General features: G+C 44.6%; 1 protein-coding gene and 1 non-coding gene across 2 annotated transcripts in view; one reads left to right on the forward strand and one right to left on the reverse strand.

Annotated features, from left to right (window-relative positions):
- Positions 1–15,856: 15,856 nt before the first annotated feature.
- Positions 15,857–15,930, reverse strand: trnai-aau (transfer RNA isoleucine (anticodon AAU)). Its single transcript has one exon. It is a non-coding gene; the product is annotated as a tRNA-Ile (tRNA).
- Positions 15,931–16,592: 662 nt separating this feature from the next.
- LOC112072714 (serine/threonine-protein kinase 24) overlaps positions 16,593–21,391 on the forward strand; it is a 12,322-nt gene continuing 7,523 nt past the window's right edge. The window contains exon 1 of the mRNA XM_024140101.2: positions 16,593–17,398. Within this exon, the coding sequence (XP_023995869.2) occupies positions 17,357–17,398 (42 nt within the window). The 5' untranslated portion in view covers positions 16,593–17,356. The remainder of the gene's footprint in view (positions 17,399–21,391) is intronic.

Below are 21,391 nucleotides of genomic sequence, written 5' to 3' on the forward strand. Positions count from 1 at the left end.
ACAGCGTATCATGACCGGCCAAAGATACTGAATAAAGCTAGCAGTGTGAAACATGTACAACAACACATATTACACATGTAGTAAACAATAAAACAAGTACAATAATCATGGAGAAAAATAGAGTCTAAACACAATCTTAATGAAACCAGTGATCACCAGGTATACAGAAACCGCGTCTGAATATCAGGTAGGTAAGCGACACAAAATATCCCGATATTACATTACATATTAGCAGCGTAACAATTAAATAACAACCCTAGGAGTCATTGATACCAATCATCAGCTAGTTAGTCATGTGCAAAATTTTCTGAAGATCTGAACCAGTAACATATCTCTATGGCGCGGTGACAAACTGTACTAGTGCTAAGCAGAAAAGTAGTAAAAATAAAATAACAACAAGGAGCGAGTATGGGGAGAGTGAGGTATGTAAATTGTTGGCTATATACCGATGGACTATCTACACAAGCTGCAGCGATCGCGTTAGCTGCTCGAATAGCAGATGTTTAAAGTTGTTGAGGCGAATAATAAGTCTCGCAACTTCCAAATTTTTGCAATTCTTTCCAGTCGCAGCAGCATGAGAACGAAGAAAGCGTCCAAATTAGGAGTTTTGGCTTTAGGAAATGATCATTGAATACACCTGCTGGAGCGCGTCTACAGCGCTGGTCTTAGCCATCTGTGACCAGTGAACTGGAACGATTATGCACTACTAGCGCTACTTTTACCTAGCATTAGCCTTGTAGATGACCTGACCAGCATGGGTCTACGACGAACATGTAGCGAGGCCAGCCGACCTAGGCACCTACAGGTCGCAGTGCTGGTCGCCCTTATAAGGTGCCTTTACTAACAAAAACGGATGGCACCTGTATAAACTGCATCCAGTCTTTGCCCGATAGAGATTGCGGAAGCTATTTTGTAGATTACATCGTCCAGCTCGAGGATCGAGGATAGTCAGTGACCTTTACTTAGCCCGTAAGTTGGCCCGTGAGTAAGAGCTTTTTTGCCGAAAAGAAAGCCGACTCTAGATTTTGATTTTGGATTGAGATAAAACTGCCCATCGTTTGATATGAGCCTCCAGAGAGTTATGCAGTTCTAGCAGACACCTAGGTACTTATAGAGTCTACATATTCTAGTCGGACCGTCCAGGGTGGTTTCTCTCTGATGCTATCGCCGGCTGTCAGGCGTCGCAGGCAGCCGAACCGGTTTGAAACAGCACTGCCATTGGTTTACTAGCGTTTCGATCACCATCTTAAGGCCAAAAACAAGCCTTTTTTGTTTTTTACATTGTTTCTAAGCATACACAACCTCAGAGCCTAGCCCATAGGCCTATATTTTGCTAACCGTTTGTATCACCAACAAGCTTATTTAAAATGAAGCACTATTACTCCACTTTACAACAAGTGTAAGCCTAACTGTCAGCGAGTGAGTTTCAGTTGGGGAAGATCATTTCCCACCATAAAATGCACCGTTATAATAAAAGCTATCATTACATGCAAACTGCATTTGATCTTGTGTCACTTTTGATAATCGCCGTTCCTCTAATGTAACATTGCGCTTTAAGCCCTACTCCATGTGCGCATTGCTGCGTTATAATGCGTGAAGAAAATAGTTCCTAATAGTCTGAATCAACATTTTTAACTAAACGCTTCTATCTGTTCGCAGTCTTAAGTGCGTAAAAAAAAAAGTTTTTGATGTAGTGGTTGTATTCATTTGGATCTATCACATCCCACCAAACGTCCCAGACTTTTGCGAATATTATTTCCTCCCACAGAATAGCCAATAGGAACAATTTGTACTATGTGAAATGGCTGAGATGACATAGGCTAGTATTTTGCTGTACATTAAGCCTACTCATCTTGTTGGCGACGGAGAAACTCAATGTGACAGTTTCTCCAATACTCTCAATATGCACCTCGGAATTGAAAAGACGCGCAACATTTGCGTCCCACTGTGTCGTCTTCACTTTAGCTTAGCCTGTTAGGAAAAACCCAATCAAGTGATGGAGAGCCATGTAAGTGAATAAACCGTGCTTCAGAGCCGCCAGGCATTCTAGGGAGAAGGGCAAAATGGCATGATTTTTGGCCGTGCTTTATGGCCACACAAAGTGATGCCGCCAGGAAATGCAGCCCCTTTCTGTTATCTCAACAAGTTGCTCGCCTAAATTATATCTGACAATGCGCAAGAATGCCTTGACGACAGTTCGTTCTGTCTAACAGTATAACCAGGCCCAGATCCTGTCTGTCTAACAGTATGAGACTACTACGGCCCACTGCGCAAAAAACAATAGAGCACACCTCTATGCCTGTTGCAGATGAACCAGTTATTACAACAAATGGACCTATAAGTCCGTTCGCATCATGCCAATGCTCTCCTACTAGTAACAGTATGAGATCCAGTACCAATGCAAAACATCATATGGTCTGTCCTCCAAAAACTATGTATGAATCATACAAACAGACACACCTAAACAGTCATCTAGATCTATTCTACTCAAGATAGTAAACATATAGGAATACCGTATTTCATTTTAAATCGACCGAGCCAGCATCCAACACGCTAGATACGCCCTGCGATGTCCACATCATCACGTCTAAAATGAGCAATACCTGACGCAAAATATTCCCTTTTCCTATTTTAGTTCCAGCATACCATATGTGATACCAAAGTGCAATCTGCTGTTATTCGTCTTACTATTACATGAAGTATATACTAAACAAGATTAATAACTCACCCAACATCAGAATTCCTAGATCAAACATCTGTTTCTGTCTAGAACAAGAGATTCTGATAATCTCTAGAGCCCCACAGTCAGAACGACATAGCGTACGAATCTCTATCCCTGATCTAAACCAGCGCCTAGAATCATACACACTCAAATGACTTTTATCGCCTGAGTGTTCTTCTTAATCCTAAAGACTAGATAACTACATTTTATCGTTTACACTTTCTCACCTTTGTTGTAGATCTACCATAGACCATGCCAAAATATAATCATTATTGATCTGATACTTTATCCCGTGCTCTATATTTAAACCAAGTCGCGAGAGTAGGACTCCCTGTCTAAACCAGGCCAAGAACCCTCTACTTTTTAAATAGTTTAGAATGTTCCAAAAACTCTCTCTGTGTCATCCCTGAACACCCCAGCGGCAAGATGTAGCTAGAGAATGTTTTACTGTGCCTCTTATATTGAGAGACGGCAAAACCAGACTCAAGTAACATGAGGGACCGGCTACTCTCCAGTCTGTATCTAAATTCGCAGCCACATTGAAATAAGACCACCGGCTGACGAAATTCCTGAAACCGCCACAGCCTCATCTTCCCCTGTCTAAACCAGGCCAATACCCAAGGTTATTGACACCCGACTGTTTCCTCTCAACAGTGTCTTAATAGCCAGAGTGCAAGTTTTGCCAGAAGTTACCTGGCGGAAGAAGTGCCGTGTAACCTGCCATCCACGAGCATCTACCACCCTCTCCCAGTCTGCCCCATAACCCCTCCGACGGTCACCCATCACAGGTCAGGTCGAATTCTCCGGGTGTGCACACGAACCCAACCTCGAAGTCCGTCTACGTTTTAACCATCCCTCGTTCATTCTTCATTCAATTACATCCCGCGCCTTGTCAAACATCTATTATCTTTCTTTCATGTTCTTGTTCTCTTCTCACCTGTTCCATATATTTCTCAGACAAGCGACTATACACACATTATCTGTAAGACTCTGCAACAAAGTGCTCAGGCCCCAGCAATACATTACTTCTCACTATCTGTCCCTTTTGTGATATTCTAAACACCAGGATGCTCCATGTACTATGATGTTCTATCTACCAATTAACGACTGAACTGCTTCCCGATGGCGAATTCTATAAACACACAGGCCACCAGAGTAAGGTCATTTATTTCTAACCTATTCCCTTTAGTGTTGTATTGTGCAGCTAAACCCAGAGAATGTCTCCAGACTAGATGCTGCAGCATAGTATATGGCAGTTTTTCAACCTCTGTACTAGACCAGCCTCTGCTCCCTACGATGTGCTTACCATCACTAAAATGATTAGCTGAATCAATTTAGTCCATTCTAAAGTGTTATTTAGTGTAAGGGTTCCTCCAAGATGAAGGACCATAGCGTTCTTGTCTCTGCTATAAAGAGGAGTATCAGATATCCCCACTGATGCTCATATAAAAACCAACGTTTGGATGCCGTTTGGCGCCATGACTCCAACTGAGCGGACTCTTCCTCTCTCTTCTCTGTCTCTTCTGCCTAACATCCCATGCTTCACTCATCACCCTACTCGCTCTCTTCTAGTCTACTCTTCTCTCTCTCCTCTCTGTCATAAATGCCCTCATCCCGTACTACTGCGATCCTTTCTCCCTTTGCTCTCTCCTTAAACTCTATCGCAGTCGTCTCCTCATTCATCTCATACTCTCGTCTCTACTCTCTCCTCCTCTCCTCTCGTCTCTCTCTCTCTTGTCCCTCTTAAACCCTCATCTCCCTCTCATCGATAGCCTCTTGTCTTCTTCTCTGTACTCGCCTCTGCCTGCGTTCCTCCCCTTTTCTTTACACAACCCCCCCACCTGCAACCCCACCGGAGTACCTCTCGTCTCCCTCCTTATTCTCCCCCTAGTGGAGGTGAGCGCGTTCCCAGTACAGGCCTCACAGCGCAAGGCCAGATATCAGTAGCGATTCTCTGCCGAACGCTATCTCCTCTGCGTGACGTGCCTCTCTGACATACCCACAGCGAGCTGGCCTGGCGATCAGATGCAGCATGAACGTATACCACTTCTGCCTGGCCACCCTGAGACCACTCCCAGCCCAGAAGAACGCGTGCAAGCTTAACCCTGATCCTAAATCCGAAAAGCTGCATATAGCCAGGACACTCCGTTCTGCCACGGCTCCTGGGTCTTAACCCCCACCGCTGGCCATGATTATTACCATGAAGGTACGCCACACCCGACGCCAACTCTGCCCAGTGTCTTAACAGCACCGCCAAAAAGACTCAATAAATTCCGCGGCACTTCACATTGGTCCTAACACCCCACGGCCAATTTTCTATATAAGTGCACTACTTGCGGATCAAGCCCATAGTCGAGGGAAGGAACACTAATATGCCAAAATATGTGTGCACCCCTTCAAACTTCATGGATTCGGCTATTTCATCCACACCCATTCTACCAGTGCATAAATAAAAACGCAGCACACAGCATAGCAAGTCTCCCCATAGACAAACGATGAGTCGTTAGGATGCGCCTTACTGAAACTCAGTGACTTTCAAATCTTCCGCTGTCTAAACCAGGCCAGATACAGTACTTCTCTGTCAAACCAGCCAGATACCCGGTAACGCGTCAGTAGGATTCCACCTTTCAACAAGTCATTTTCATATATCTGGCTTTCCAGATCTGATCATAAAGTGTTATGATCCTGCTCTCAAGAAAGTTTGGTGCAATAATAACCACGGCCATAGGGATCCAACCTTAAGCATATTAAATTTATGCCCTGCTCCGAGATTCTCGTTTTAAACCTCATACCTCTCTGTTGAGTTCGTAAACCAGCCAAAGTGCAATAGAGGCGAGAACTTCCTGCCTGACGCAGCGCTGTTAAACACCAGAGACCATATCGGAATGTAACCGCACAAGGAACTGAAATTTCTTCTATCCTAGCACTAAGTGGTATCAAATGGACACAGCTGACCTTGAAAAAACACACAGAGTCACCAAAGTAGAAATCACTTATATTATATCCTGAGCCTTCATATCTAGTCGCCTGACACATTCCAGGAACTAAACCTAGGCCAATAGGGCGTGTATTCGAATTCCTCTTCCTAGAGTAATGGATTCTTAACATACACAAGTGGGTGTGTGGCCATGTGAGATATAGCCAAGAGGAAAGATAGAGGCGCGTCTCCCTACTGTCTAAAATCAGGTGCCACGCAATAAAAGATATATGAAACAGCGTAGAGGAAATCCATCTAACCTCTGAGCATCTCACTAACAACAACCAAGCGACGCCCCTAATCCTGCAGTAGTCGGTATTTACAGGAAAGCATCTAAAAGTAATGCTGCCATTCTCACTGGACCCTGAGCATCCGAGAGAGAGTGCTCTGGTGCAAGATAGGCACTATGTAGCCAGTTACTATTGCCCGTAATTCAGTAAACCAGGCCAATAGAGGAACTTCCCTGTCGTATAACCACGAGTTTCCAGGACTTCTACCCCCCAATACACATATCTAGGAATCTCTTATCTCTATGAGACATCTAAGGACGCACCTAAGTCACGAAAGACCGCAAAACACTTGCCTTTCCTATCATAAGCGCAGTCTGCAATCACTGTTATCCGGTACTCTCCAATATCCAAAGGCCTACAGAGTTTACCAAACTCCTATCAGATTAATATACCCTTGCGTAGGTCCCCTTGTCGTCCATCTAAATACAGGGTGCGTCTCATCTCGCATATTCTAAGTACTTCTTCTCCTGTCTCGAAATTCCTCATATCCCTCTACTATTCCCTCCTCCTTCATCTCGCTCACTGACTCTGCCCATCCTTCCCTGATCATTCCACAACCAGTACCCGCTTAATCTCATTCATCCTGGGGCCCTTCCCCGTGCCTCACCCCATATCTACCAGTTTGCCTCCCCATCTCCCCGTTCACGCCCTACTTCTCTCTCGTCCTCCTCCCTCTTCTCTCCATTAACAATTCTCCCAGATAAACAGCGGCGACATAGACTCCCTAGTTACCTGGCTACATCTGTTTATCCTGTCTAAACCAGCCAGCCTCAATCCATGGGGAGACCATACATGCCTTCCCTCGTTCCCCGAACCTAACCATTCCCCAGATATGACTATACTCTTCCCGTCAAAACCAGCCCATACATCCTCACATCTGCATCTCACAGAGATAAAAGTATTGTAGTCTTCATGAAGAGTTTCACAATTATCATCAGCTGAGTGAAACGAGAATCTGCTCCACAGTCCATGGGAGGCTACAAGTGGAATGTTTTCACACTATCGAATGGCCTAGTCCGTAGATCACCTATAGCAAACACAAATCGATTTGCCCCTCACTCTTGGCCATGTGTCGTGTAGTCATCACGTGATAAATGGTATCCCCTTCGCATGGACGATGACACAAGTCTAGAACCATAGACTCTCCGAATTGGTAGCAGTGAAATGTATGTCTCCTTCTGGGGGCCGTACGTATGGACTAATGTGCACAGTGAAAGAGGTATCCCTCTTGGAGCTGCACGAGTGTTGTATAAAGCTCTAGCGACAAACACAAGGATTAATGGAGCAAGTGCGCGCCGTCATCTGGATAGAAGTGAGACGGACAGCACAATCACAGCCTGTGTCCCTCACCCTCCAGTTTACTGCCGATGAGCATCCTCTCTGCACTCGGAACCCAGTGCAGGTTTCAATACCTCATCATGCGCCTTCTCAGCGCGCAGTGATGCACGTCTATCGCACTATTGTGACAAGGAAGTTGTCAAGCAAGTGAGTTTGAGTTTTAACTACCAAGCACGCACTCAGCGTACTGCTCACTCCTACCTCCCCTCTACCGGAAGCGTCGAGTGGAAACAACTCACACATGTCATAATGCGCGTCCAGCTCGACATACGCGAGTCCCACTGCACGGACCACTTATGCACACAGAATCCTCACTTGAGAGAAGTGCACCTCCACTCATGCGTCGTGCCAAGGACACACATATCTCGCTCAGATCTTAGTCGCCCCTCTCTGCGACAACGCCTGCCTGCAGATCTGGTACACACTCACCACTCCCTCTCGACCCTTACAGCGCTATCCTACGTATCACGACTCCATCATAAAATTGGAACCACCCTCACAAGTGCCTACCACTCTATCAACGCTCCATTGTAACCCAGCCCTGCAAGTCCTATGTCTCCTTCACACAGTCGAGTCGAAATGTTGCACCTCCTACAGCACTAACGTCAGATGCTCCTAATACTCTCGCCTCGATACGTCTTCTACGAGAAAGAAGCTCACATTGCCCTTCTAACCTAGGCTCCTTAATCCTCATCCTTCCTCTCCGTCAACCCCTCTGCGTTCAACCCCAGCGTCCCTTTCTGGAATAATACTGCTCCAAAACGTCAAGACTTGAAAGCAAAACAGAGCGCCTCCAAAGACATCCTCGCTACCAACGTCGAGTCTGAAAAACTACGCTGTATACGACCAACCTTCAAGAGCTCCTTCCCCCATCTCCCTTGCGAACGTCTAGCATGGACAGACGAGCAGCCCATACCTTCTACCTCTAACCCCTCAGAATACATGTCACGGACTGAAACGTCCAAAAGTCTCTAACAGAAGAATTCCACAATTATTTAAACAGCAACGTCATGAGATCTCATGCTATTACTCTTACACTATGTTACTATATACAGAACCTAATAAAGTTTGAGAACACCACAACACCATAACGACCAAATCGCCCTTATGAGGTTCACCAATAAAATAGCACAGCTATCTCACGTCTACTTCACTCATACATACATAAATCTAAACAATGTCCGCACAATAACATGTGAGCCGGACTAGCAACATGCTTGGTTATGATCTATCCGTACATGAGATCAATCAGAAACTAACACACACAATGAAACAACTGCGTATCGCTCCGTTTGTAAGCACCTTAGATCACATTGCGTAAAGTCTTAGGTATCATCTACCACGATGACACAGAGACACACCGCTTCTTCATGGAGTTTTCACATGTGAAATCGTTAGATTAGCATCTTTAGACCATCATGATATTCTTCAAAGAGAACACTATACTAACTACATGCCTCTAATCAAGAACCAACAACGCTGATTCCACAGTGTGGTGCTGTAGCAACACACGTCCAATAAGCTATCTACGCGAACGACAGCAGAGACCACTAGACGGGACCCGTAGCGTCCGTTTATAGCGACTAATGAGCGAACATATTACCGCCTCTGATGGCGATAAGCACAACATTTGCCCAAAGCATGAGAGCCAATCGAAATCTCGGAGAAGCGCGCAACATCCAGACACTGCACATCTCGCCAAGCGTGAATTCATACTCTGAATCTATCTCCCCTTACCAACACACAACTTTCATAACTTCTGCGCGAGATCGTTCTCCGCACAGAGAACAGAAAAGGTGAGCACATCTGACTTTTAGCCTGACCAAAAGAACATAACATATACAGGTGGATAAACCGAACTCCACAATTAGCTGATCCAGGAATATTTGACCAGACGACAGAGAGCAGTGTCCACTACGCATGACAATGATCTCCACCTTAGACATGAATCTGATCGAGTATTTCAGCTACAGTAACCCAATAGATAAAATTCATTATTTTCACTTAGTCAAACTATAGTATTGCCCAAATATGGATAATCCCCTCTGTGATTTCAGCTACAGTAAGCCCAGAATATAATCCGTATTTCATCTACAGTAGATCCCCAGAGATTAAATCAGTATTTCAGCTACAGTAGATCCCCAGAGAAAATCAGTATTGCAGCTACAGTAGGATCCCCAGAGATAAGTCAGTATTTCAAGCTACAGTAGAATCCAGATATAAGTCAGTATTCAGCTAACCAGTTAGATCCCCAGAAGATAAGTCAGATTCAGCTACAGTAATCCCCAGAGATAAGTCAGTATTTCAAGCTTACAGTAATCCCCAGAGATAAGTCATATTGCAGCTAACAGTAGATCCCCAAGATAATCAGGATTCAGCTACAGTAGACCCCAGAGATAATCAGTATTTCACTCAGTAGATCCCAGAGATAAATCAGTATTTCAGCTACAGTAGATCCCCAAGGTAAGTCATATTTCAAGCTACAGTAGATCCCAGAGATAAGTCAGTATTTCAGCTACAGAATCCCCAGAGATTAAGTCAGTATTTCAGCTACAGGTAATCCCCAAGATAAGTCAGTATTTCACACAGTAGATGCGCCAGAATAAGTCAGTTTTCATCTCATAATCCCCAGAGATAAGTCAATATTTCACTACATAGAATCCCAGAGATAAATCAGTATTTCAGCACAGTAGATCCAGAGATAAATCAGTATTTCAGCTACAGTAGATCCCAGAGATAAATCAGTATCAGCTACATAGATCCCCAGAGATAAATCACGATTTCAGCTTACAGTAGATCCCCAGAATAAAATCAGTTATTTCAGCTACAGTAGATCCCCATGAGATAAATCAGTATTCAGCTACAGTGATCCCCCAGAATAAATCAGTATTTCAGCATACAGTAGACCCCAGCAGATAAACAGTATTTCAGCTTACAGTAGATTCCCCAGGGCAATCGCCAAGATGCCCCTATCCGTATGGGCCCTGTCAAAAGCATACCAAAAATGGCCCCTATTCCTATATGGGCCCCTGGTACCAAAAGCATTCCAAGATGCCCCTACCTATGCGCCCTGGTCAAAGCCATCCAAGATGGCCCCTATTCCTAGCCCTGTCAAAAGCACCCAAAAATGGCCCGATTCCTTATGGGCCCTGGTCCAAAAAGCATCCAAAGATGGCCCCTATTTCCCTATGGCCCTGGTCAAAAAACCACTACATCAGTCATTCAGAGGCACTTCAAAACCACTAAATCAGGCATTAGAGCATTAAAACCCCTAAATCAGCATTCAGACATTAAACCCCTAAATTCAGCATTCAGAGCCCATCACAACCCCCTAAATCAGGCATTCAGAGCATCAAAACCACTTAAATCAGCATTCAGAGCATCAAAAACCACTAAATTCAGGGCATTCAGAGCATTAAAACCACTAAATTCAGGGCATTCAGAGCATCAAACCACTAAATCAGCATTCAGAGCATCAAAAACCCGTAAATCAGCATCAGATCATCAACACCACTTAAATCAGCATTCAGAGCAAGCCAAAACCATACATCACATTCAGAGCATCAAAAACCTTTAAAATCAGCATTAGAGCATTTTTAAAACCACTAAATCAGCATTCGTCATCAAAACCACTAATCAAGCATTCAGAGCATTCACAACCCCTAATCACATTCACGATCATCACAAACCACTAAATCATCATCAGAGCATCAAAACCCACTAAATCAGGCATTCAGAGCATCAAAACACTAATCAAAGCATCAGAGATTCAAAACCACTACATCAGCATTCAGAGCATCACAACCCCAAAATCAGCATTCAGAGCATCACAACCACTAAATCAGTCATTCGAGCATCAAAACACTAATCAGTCATCAGAGCATCAAAACCACTAAATCAGCATCAGAGCATGTCCAACAACCACCAAATCAGGCATCAGAGCACAAAACCACTAAATCAGCATTCAGAGCAGAATTCAGATGATACCCAACTATATGAGCTAAATCCAGAAAATAGACGCTCTAATTCTACAACCACCTAAAAGGAAACTATTCCCAACCTTTCCATAACAAAAAGCATCACCTACAGAGAGATAACCTGCGAGAAGTCCCCTCAGCAAGCTGGTCCTGGGGCTCGTTCACAAACAGACCCCACAGAGCCCCGGACAGCAACACAATTAGACCCAACCAAATCATGAAAAACAAAAATAATTATTTCCAATGGTCAAGTAATTAACAAAAAAAAAATGAGCAAACTAGAATGCTATTTGGGCCCTCAAACAGAGAGTACACAGTGGCAGGAATACCTACCACAGACTGACCCCAAACTTAAGAACTTTGACTATGTACAGACTCAGTGAACATACCTTGCTATTGAGAAAGCCGCCGTAGCAGACCTGCTCTCTAGAGAACAGCTATGTGCACACTGCCCACAAAATGAGGAAAAACTGAGCTGCACTTCCTAACTCCTGCCAAATGTTATGACCATATCAGAACACATATTTCATCAATTACACAATACACAAAGAATTCGAAAAAACAAACCCAATCTTGATAAAACTCCCATATCTACTGGTAATTCCACAGTTTCCATCACAGCAGCCAGATTGTGACCGTTCCACAAAGAAAAGGTCAACCAGTGAAGAACAAAACACCCAATTAAATTACACATATTTAGCTTATTATTTCCCTTCTGTACTTAACTATTTGACATAATTGAAATTCTTTATTGTTTTGTAACTTTCTGAATGTTAATTTTCACTGTAAGAATTTTAAAACTGTTTTTTTCATTCTTTCATTATCTAGTTCACTCGCTTGCAACGTATACATTTCCAGTGCCAATAAAACCCTGTGAATTAAGAGAGAGAAGAGAGAGGAAAAGAGAAGACAGAGAGAGACAGAGAGCAGAGAGACAGACAGAGAGAGACAGAGATAACAGGAGAGACAGAGAAGAGAGAGACAAGCACCATGAAAAGGCCGTTTCTTCTGTGGTAGCAGCCTACTAACTGAGCACCACATCCACAGCCGAAGTAGACAAGCAGTAAAACCTCACTGACTAAAACGTTTAACAGCATTAAAGACCTCACTGACTAACGTAACAGCAGTAAGACCTCACTGCACTAACGAACACATTAAAAGATCTCACTGACTAAGGTTAACAACCGTAAAGACCTCACGACTAACTGAACAGCAGTAAAACCTCACTGACTAACGTTAACAGCAAGTAAAGACCTCACGACTAACGTTAACAGCAGTAAAGACCTCACTGACTAACGTTAACAGCAGTAATACCTCACTGCACTAACAGTAACAGCGTAAAACCTCACTGACTAACGAACAGCAGTAAAGACCTCACGACTAACGTAACAGCAGTAAAGACCTTCACTGACTAACGTAACAGCAGTAAACCTCACTGACTAACGTTAACAGCAAGAAAGACCTTTCACTACTAACGTTAACAGCATAAAAACCTTCACTGCACTAACTTAACAGCCAGAAAGACCTCACTGAAAGAAAGAGAAGAGGGAAGAGTAGCTACCCACAAATGGATCCATAAAACCCAGGAAATAGCTGCTGCCTGACAGGAACTAATGGGATCCATAATAAACCCCAGGAAGAGCTGCTGCCTTGCAGGAAAACTAATGGGATCCATAATAAACCCCAGAAAGTAGCTGCTCCTTGCAGAACTAATGGGATCCATAATAAACCCCAGGAAGAGTAGCTGCTCCTGGCAGAGAACTAAAATGGGATCCATAATTAAAACCCCAGAAAGAGTAAGCTGCTGCCTGGCAGAACTAAATGGACCATAATAACCCAGAAGAGTAGCTGCTGCCTTGAACAGAACCTAATGGGATCCATAATAAACCCAGGAAAGATCTGCTGCCTTGACAGGAACTAAATGGGATCCATAATAAACCCCAGGAAGAGTAAGCTGCTCCTTGGCAGAACTAATGGACCATAATAAAACCCCAGGAAGAGTAGCTGCTGCCTTGCAGGAACTAAGGGATCATAATAAACCCCAGCAAAGAGTAGCTGCGCCTTTGCAGGAACTAAATGGGATCCATAAATAAAACCCCAGGAAAGAGAAGCTCTGCCCTTGCAGAGAACTATTGAATCCATAATAAAACCCAGAAGAGTAGTGCTGCCTTGCAGAACTTAAATGACTCCATAATAAACCCCAGGAAGAGAGCTGCTGACTGACAGAAACTAATGGGGATCCATAATAAACCCCAGAAAAGATACTGCCTGCCTGACAGGAACTAAAATGGGATCCATAATAAATACAAATACAACCTGACACAGATACCTCTTCCAGTCAGTATAGTCAGCAGAGTAATCCCAGGTTTGAGGGGTTAGTTGTCTGAAGGAAGCAACTGCGGGACAAACAACACTGGGTCCTGCTAGAGCACACTAACTGAATAGCGATCTACAGATGATTTATATATGCGTTGGTCTAGTAAACATCACCATTCTTCATGCCATCCAAATAAATAAACCGCAATGAAATAAAACCGTTGGCCGCTTAAGCACGGCATCTCAGTGCTAGAGAGTCACTACAGACGATAGATTCCAGGCTGTATCACAGAAAAAACCAAAAAAAAAAAAAAACCGTCTAAAGCACTGCATCTCATCCTAGAGGCTCACTACAGACCCTGGTTAGCATCCAGGCGATCACATCCGCCCGTGTGGGAGTCCAACCAGGCGCGCACAATGTCCCAGCGTCGTCGGTTGCCGATAGGCCGTCATTGGACAAATAAAATGTTCTTAACTGACTTGCCTAGTTAAAATAAAGGTTAAATTATTTTTTTTACAATTATCACTACGACCAGTTTAATGTAGAAGAAAAGCTTCTCTCAAATCTAGACGGCATTCTGCCTTCTCCCTACAGTCATATTTCATCTGCCTTCTCCTTCAAGTTCTCAGTCATTCTGCCTTCTCCCTTCAGTTCTCAGTCATTCTGCCTTCTCCCTTCAGTTCTCAGTCATTCTGCCTTCTCCCTTCAGTTCTCAGCTTCGCACATGACTGCCACATGTGAACTACAATCCCAACGCTGTGTTTTAAGGTTTAGAAATGTCCATAATCATCGCTTGTGATACGGATTTCTAAACGTATTACCTTTTAGCCTCCATCCTACTAAACTACACTGTAGCAGTTACAGATCCATACAGCCTCCATCCTACTAAACTACACTGTAACAGTTACAGATTCATACAGCGCTTGTTTACAGAAGACAAGACCTGGCCACCTGTGATAATTAGCTATCTAGCATGCTCTGAACACCTATTAGTAAATGGGGAAGTGTAGTTTTGTCGGATTGAGGCACCCATAGCTGTATAGATCTGTGCAAAACTGTTACAGTATATTTTTTATTTTGGAGGATTATTTCTTGCTGATGTTTCGAAAAGCCATAAAACAAGCTATGATTGACGTTTCTAAATGATTATTGACGTTTCAAAACATTTTAACGTCGGGATTGTAGTTGACGTGAAGCAGTCCTGTGCGAAGCTGTTTTTAAATGCTTTTTGACGTTTCAAAACATTTTCACGTCGGGATTGTAGTTGACGTGAAGCAGTCCTGTGTGAAGCTGATGGCTGAGAAGTGTAGTGAGAAGGCAGAATGTCTTCTAGAGTCTGAGAGCTAATGTTAGTGATCCAGGGGGAAACACGTCAACTCATGCTGCGAACACGTGGTGTTAGCCAAAGCCCCAAAACAAATATTACTTTATAGGCTACCCTGTCTTGGATAATTTGGCTATTCGCTATAATCCTGTTGGTCGATGACCTTATATAACACACATACACACACATCTATTATACTCCAACGGGAGTACATCTGTGAATTCAGACAATTCAAAGGAGAGAGAGAATTAACTGGCAACACGCAGGAATTAAAGGTAAAGGAAAAATACAGGACATGTCGACATTGGTTTTCCACTTGCATTTAAAATAGTATGGCTATCTTCTATCTAGCCTACACGGTTAGGGTGCTCGGGTAACCTAAACGACATAAAGACGCCCATTCCTTTCTTACCCTTTCCTTCAGATTGGGAGAGATTGTCCACGTGTATATGTTCCAACAGTGTGTTGACCGAGGTGTAATTCCTTTACGATCCAACTGCGCTGATTTTAAGCATGTGAAAGTTTCAGAAAGGAGAAGCGGCTCTAAAACGGAGATTCTTCCTGGTCGCCATGTCGGCTCGACTGACTGACGGCTAACACTGCGTTACGTTGTAAAAAAAAAAAAGTGGCAGACTTCCATTGAGGACCATAAAATGAGCACAGTAGTCCCTCCAGGAACTCGTAACWGCACTATAACTCAGCTGGTGTCCTTTGTATCAGGCCTCTGTAGTGGGAGCAATYGTACCACATAGCGGCTTCACTTAACATGGCCATGGTTGGGCCCGTTCAGGTTCAACCACTATAGAATAGCCCGATATCATATGGGACCAATAGAGTAGAATAGAACAAGTCCAACTTTATCTAGAGACGAGTAACACAAACACAACCTATTTCAACAGTCAAAAGGGACATGGCCAGTACGGGTATCGAACCCGCGACCTTCGCGTTATTAGCACGACGCTCTAACCAACTGAGCTAACCGGCCAAGTGAACACAGAAGACCACATTTAGTATTTTATCCGGTGAAAAACAGCCAGTTTGCTTTTATGGACAGCATTATACTCATCTAGATTTCAACGTTTTCTCCAAACAGTTACAAAATATTGTAACGACCCTGGGTTTATAAGCGCGGAAATCACTCTGCCGCACGAGCATTGCTTTTTGCGGCACAGTCGGATAGCGCGCCGGGACTCTCGGGCTAAGAAGGTCGGAGGGTTCGAGACCTCCTTCCTGCCTGTTCATTACGATTTGGTGTGGAAGTGATCGGACCTCGCATCCACGACAGTGCGTGTGCTTGCCGGTGAGCGCGCGTTTCCTGTAAGACGTAGAGTCGCCAAGCTAGGCGAGGACGCGCTTCTTTGAAAGGACGGAGTAAATGTAACGACCCTGGGTTTATAAGCGCGGAAATCGACTCTGCCGGCACGAGCATGCTTTTGCGGCACAGTCGATAGCGCGCCGGACTTCGGGCTAGAAGGTCGAGGGTTCGAGACCTGCTCCCTGCCTGTTTCATTACAATATCATCAAATATATAATTCAATAATGTTATGATATCACATGTACTAAATCGCTCGGTGTAAATTTCGTGACCGGTGTTCTTGAGCCCTCTGCCGTTCACCGACTGCCACATCCAATCCGGTTACCCGCTCTGCTTAGCGTTGATATGGATCCGCCAGTTGTGACAGCACTGACAAGATGGTGGATAGTACAGGAGGAAAGGGAAAACATAGCTCATATGTATAGTTGTCAGCGGGTAAATGGCCTAAGGATTTTAAGCTAGCCAACGATTGCAAGACCGGATCYTATCTATTGAATGGCTTTATGTTTGCGAGACGCAGGACAAATATGCTCTTATCTGGCTGCGTTGAAAGTCTGACCGTGCGGTTGGATGAAGGACTAGGAGGCTACAGGAGCTAACGAAGTGACAGCGAGTAGTTCGATAGCTAACCAGTCATATTAGATCGTGAATGTTTTGCGGTCAAAATAACTTGAAACCGTTCGCTAGTACGGTCCAGCTAACATTGTCAGCTAGCTATTTGTATTCATGTTGATTTGTTGTCACTGTGCCGCTAGCTAGCTAGCTAGTTAGGGTACGATGCTAACGACAAAGCTAACTAGCCAGTTAGCAAGCTAGCTAATTTTCTCAAGTAAATATTCCTTGGATGATTTGCTAGTAAACGATAGTTATGTTAACATAGGACAACGATCGATGAACTAGCTTGCTATTACCACAAGGTTTTCGTGGCCGAGTCGACATGTTTTAACTTTGTAGCGAGCTTGTTCGGGAAGGATTCACAGGACGCAAGACGCCATCCCCCCTCAGACCGACGCAAACCTGCTGCGTTGTGTATTCTGGGTTGTGACCAGCTGAAGCTAGTTAGCTGTTATAGCTGGTCAGACTGTCGACAGGCGACATGGCTCACTCTCCGGTTCAGAGTAGCCTGCCAGGGATGCAGGTACGCTGTTTTCACCTCATTTCAAGTAGCTTGCCTAGCTAAAGTGCACCTTACCAAAGTGCTATATACTGAAGCTAGCTCTCACCTGCTGTCAGGTGATGTAAACAATACTAAAGACATGCACAGCATGCTGCAGATGGAGAGACAGGGAATTCCCTTCGTTTATTCTGCATGTCCAATAATAGACTAGTACAATATTTAACATACATTATCCTAGGAGTCAGATTGGGGCTACCCCATACTGATGACTAAAAGGAACAAACGTAATTTTGGACTAGAATAAAAAATGCCTCAAATTGCACTAGTATTATGCAATGATGAGCATATGGACACAGTTGGAGTCATTCAGTTGGTCTTAGGTCCAGCATAGTTAACACACACAGCAGTGTTTTGAAAGGTCCAATCAACAACTGAGTGTTTCTGCTATTGATTAGACTAAAGCACAGGAAAAAGGATTCTCAAGCTAGACTAAAGCACATGGAAAACAGAGGATTCTCTAAGCTAGGCTAAAGCACTGGAAAAACAGAGGATTCTCTAAGCTGCAAGACTAAAGCACTGGAAAACAGAGGATTCTCTAAGCTAGGCTAAAGCACTGAAAACAGAGGATTCTCTAAGCTAGGCTACAGACTAAAGCACTGGAAAACAGAGGATTCTCTAAGCTAGACTAAAGCACTGGAAACAGAGGATTCTCTAAGCTAGGCTAAAGACACTGGAAAAACAGAGGATTCTCTAAGCTAGGCTACAGACTATATAGCACTGGAAAATACCAGACGGTAGATGCATATTTAGCCCCTCTCTAGCTATAGGGGATCTATGAAAGGACCTGAACAGCACTGGTATAAACAAGAGAGAGAATCCTTCTTCAATGTCTTTCACAGGCTTAAAGATCTTTTATTTAAAAGTCACTGGAAAGACAGACTGTTAATGGGAGATCTTTTCTCTTTCTTCTCTTAAGCTTACAGAGAGCGCGGCGCACTTAACAGACTCTTTCTTTTCCCTCTCTCCAACAACAAATAAAAAAAAAATAAACACTACGAAAACAAAAACAACACCACAACTAGCACCTGGCTTGTCGAGAAAACTCAGTAAGGATTCTTACCCTCCGTTGTATCAGCGCTGGAGCAATGGACTAGAAAATAAGAGACTACCAAGACAGGGAAAACAGCCTTTGCTATTCTTGTCTTATATATTAGCGTCCTTTCGAGTTACTCTTGTTTTAAAAGCACTAGTGAACACATAATAATATATAACAAAAATAACTAAAAAAACCAGGACCTCGAAATCCTACTAGTCACAACAGAGGTAGGATGCTGAAGAATTATTAAAAATTAAAATTTTCTACCACCCTCCTTCTCTCCCCCTCCGCCTCCCCCCTCCCTCTCTCTTCTCTCTGCCTCCCTCCCCCCTCTCTACACCTCCCCTCTTCCCTTCCCCCTCCTTTCTTATTAATTATTTTTTTTTTATTTTTTTCTTTTTATTAATTTTATGCCATCTCCCCTCCCCCCTCCTCCTCTTTCCTGCCTTCCCCTCCCCCCCCCCGCTCGTGCTACTCATTCAATCCGAGTGTATACCACCTCTACTCCTCCTTCCCTTTCCCTCCCCCTCCTTCCTCCCTTTCTACCCTCCCTCCCCACACTGGATTCCTCTCTACCAACACCTCTGCTCCCCCTGTAGGACTGTCACTCTTACCTCTTAAACAACCTAAACCTCTAACCTAAACCTTTCGTCTCTCTTTGGTTCCCAGTAACAACCTGCGCCCCCTCCTTGTTTCCTATTTCAGAACTTTTGTCATTTTAACGACGTTTCTCAATTTTCACTAACTCTCTTCATACTACTAACGCCCTCTCTCCCTCCACCAATATCTATCTCACTGACCCAGCTGTAACACCACCCCTATCGACACACACCCATCTTCGCCAATTACGCACCCCTTCCCCCCCCTTCCAGTACGCACAAGCCTCCCCTTTCTCTTCTACCTCTACCCCAGCCCTCTCCCGAGCAGTCCTCACCTCCTGTATAAATCCCCCCCCATACCCTCCCTCTGCTTGCTACCCCATCACCACCCCACCAAAACAACTTACCCTACATTCGCGGCTCTTCCTCAACCTGGCGCCTCTTTCTCCAGCTTCCCGGCCCCTCTCCTTCACCTCTCCCCTCTCCTCTCCCTCTCCTCTCCCCCTTCCCCCCCCTCTACCCTCCATACACGTCTCCCCGTTCGATGCCTCCTACTGTGGACAAACTCCATCACACTGCAACCTCAAAACAACTACAACCCCCTTTACGCTCTTCCATGCTTCTTCTCCCAGCTTCCACACATGCGCCGAGTTTCATATGCCAACCTTTGCTCCTTCATGTTGCGATTTATGTGATAATTAAAAGTAGGGCTTATCACCACCTTCCAAGATCGTACCACTACAACCGCGTCCTCGCTTCCCCATCCTCTAGTAATTATTTCCCTCTTGGTCTCTGGCATGCCTTGGGCACCAGCTCTCCTTGCCTCCTCCAACCCCCCCCTCCACTAGTCCTCCGCCGCGTCGAAGATTCTGCAATCGTGGATCCCCAGCTGCCCATACCCGGTGTGTTCCTCGTCTGACAATGTACTCAATTGCTTATCGGCCTTATTCTTCTATTCACTTTTTCGTCCGTGTAGCGATGTTGGTTGTTTGTTGTTTGATTTGTTGTCACCCCTCCTGTGATCCATCTTATATTGTTCCTATACTGTTTTTTGTGTCTGGCTCTTGCCTAATTTTCGGACGAGCCGGTGGTGTGTTTATAGTCTAGTGCTAGGAGCTGTGGGGGGCGGGCTCCCGGCTGGTGACGGTGTTTTCTCTTCTGTGGATTGTGTTCTCCGTTGCGGGTTGCGGTGCGCGAGTGCTGGGCGTGGGGGCGGTGGTGTTGGAGAGGGGGTGTTGGGGGGCTGAGGCTTGAGGGCGGGGTGGGTGGGTGGTGCAGGCGATGGGCGGGAAGGAGGGTTGGGGGCGGTGGCTGGAGGTGAGCCAGAGGGCTGGGATGGGGATTGGGTGGAGAGCTTCACCTACCGTGAGGAGTCTCGAGTCCCGTGGTTTGTCAGCCAAGCGATAGCTGTCAAGCTCCCATCAGGGACCCTGGCTGTAATGGTGCGGGTGAGGGGGTGTTTATGTATTCGTGCTGTGTACCACACCGCATTGTGTGTAGTTTGTATACATAGAATCAACATAACTCGTCAATTGACACCTACGTCTAGACGTTGTCTATGCTAATGAATACACTCAATCAATTAACCATCGCTGATCTATGGTGACGTATTGTCGATTCAATTTTGATTCCGCTCGTACGTGGCTCAGTGTCGAGAATCGTATGAGTCTTGGATTGAGGTGCATGTACGCTGGTGCTGATGAACAGTCATCCAAAACTGAAGTGAACTATGAAGATTTACATACTATATGAGAAGTTCAGTTGTAGAGCGTCTTCTTACTAGTTAATATGAGGGTGGTTAGAGGAAGATCTACAATAGACAAACACGTGTATAGAGGCTGTCTTTGATGAAATTATTGATAGGAGAGGACTGATCATGTAGTGAGCGCTATGGTGTGTGTTAGACGGCAAAGTGCGGAGATCTGTCGTACGATTGAGTGCAAAGGTCTAAGACTGGAGCTTAGCAGGTCCTATGAGAATTAGGGTTGTTTTGGTACATTATGCTTCTGTCTTGTCTCAATGGGTGGACGCGTAGTGTGCTCAGCACAGCGTGAGTTATATTATCTCTTCATAGCTGGAACCCCTTTTTTCGGTTGCTATATTATCTATGGAGTCTTTTTTTATGGTCTTCCTCCATCTCGAGGCATGTTCTCTTACTTGAACCCTTCAACAATGTCTCAGCTCCTACTTGCCCTCCGCCACTTCACGTTCACCTTAAAGAGCGTAGCTCCTACATCCCAACATCGTGTCTCTGCAGGATTCCACTATGCTTGACTTCTGTGCCTTCAGGGCAGAAACGTACGCTGTAATAGCATAGGA

This window comes from Salvelinus sp. IW2-2015, unplaced genomic scaffold (assembly GCF_002910315.2).
Source record: "Salvelinus sp. IW2-2015 unplaced genomic scaffold, ASM291031v2 Un_scaffold2012, whole genome shotgun sequence".
Taxonomy (NCBI): domain Eukaryota; kingdom Metazoa; phylum Chordata; class Actinopteri; order Salmoniformes; family Salmonidae; genus Salvelinus; species Salvelinus sp. IW2-2015.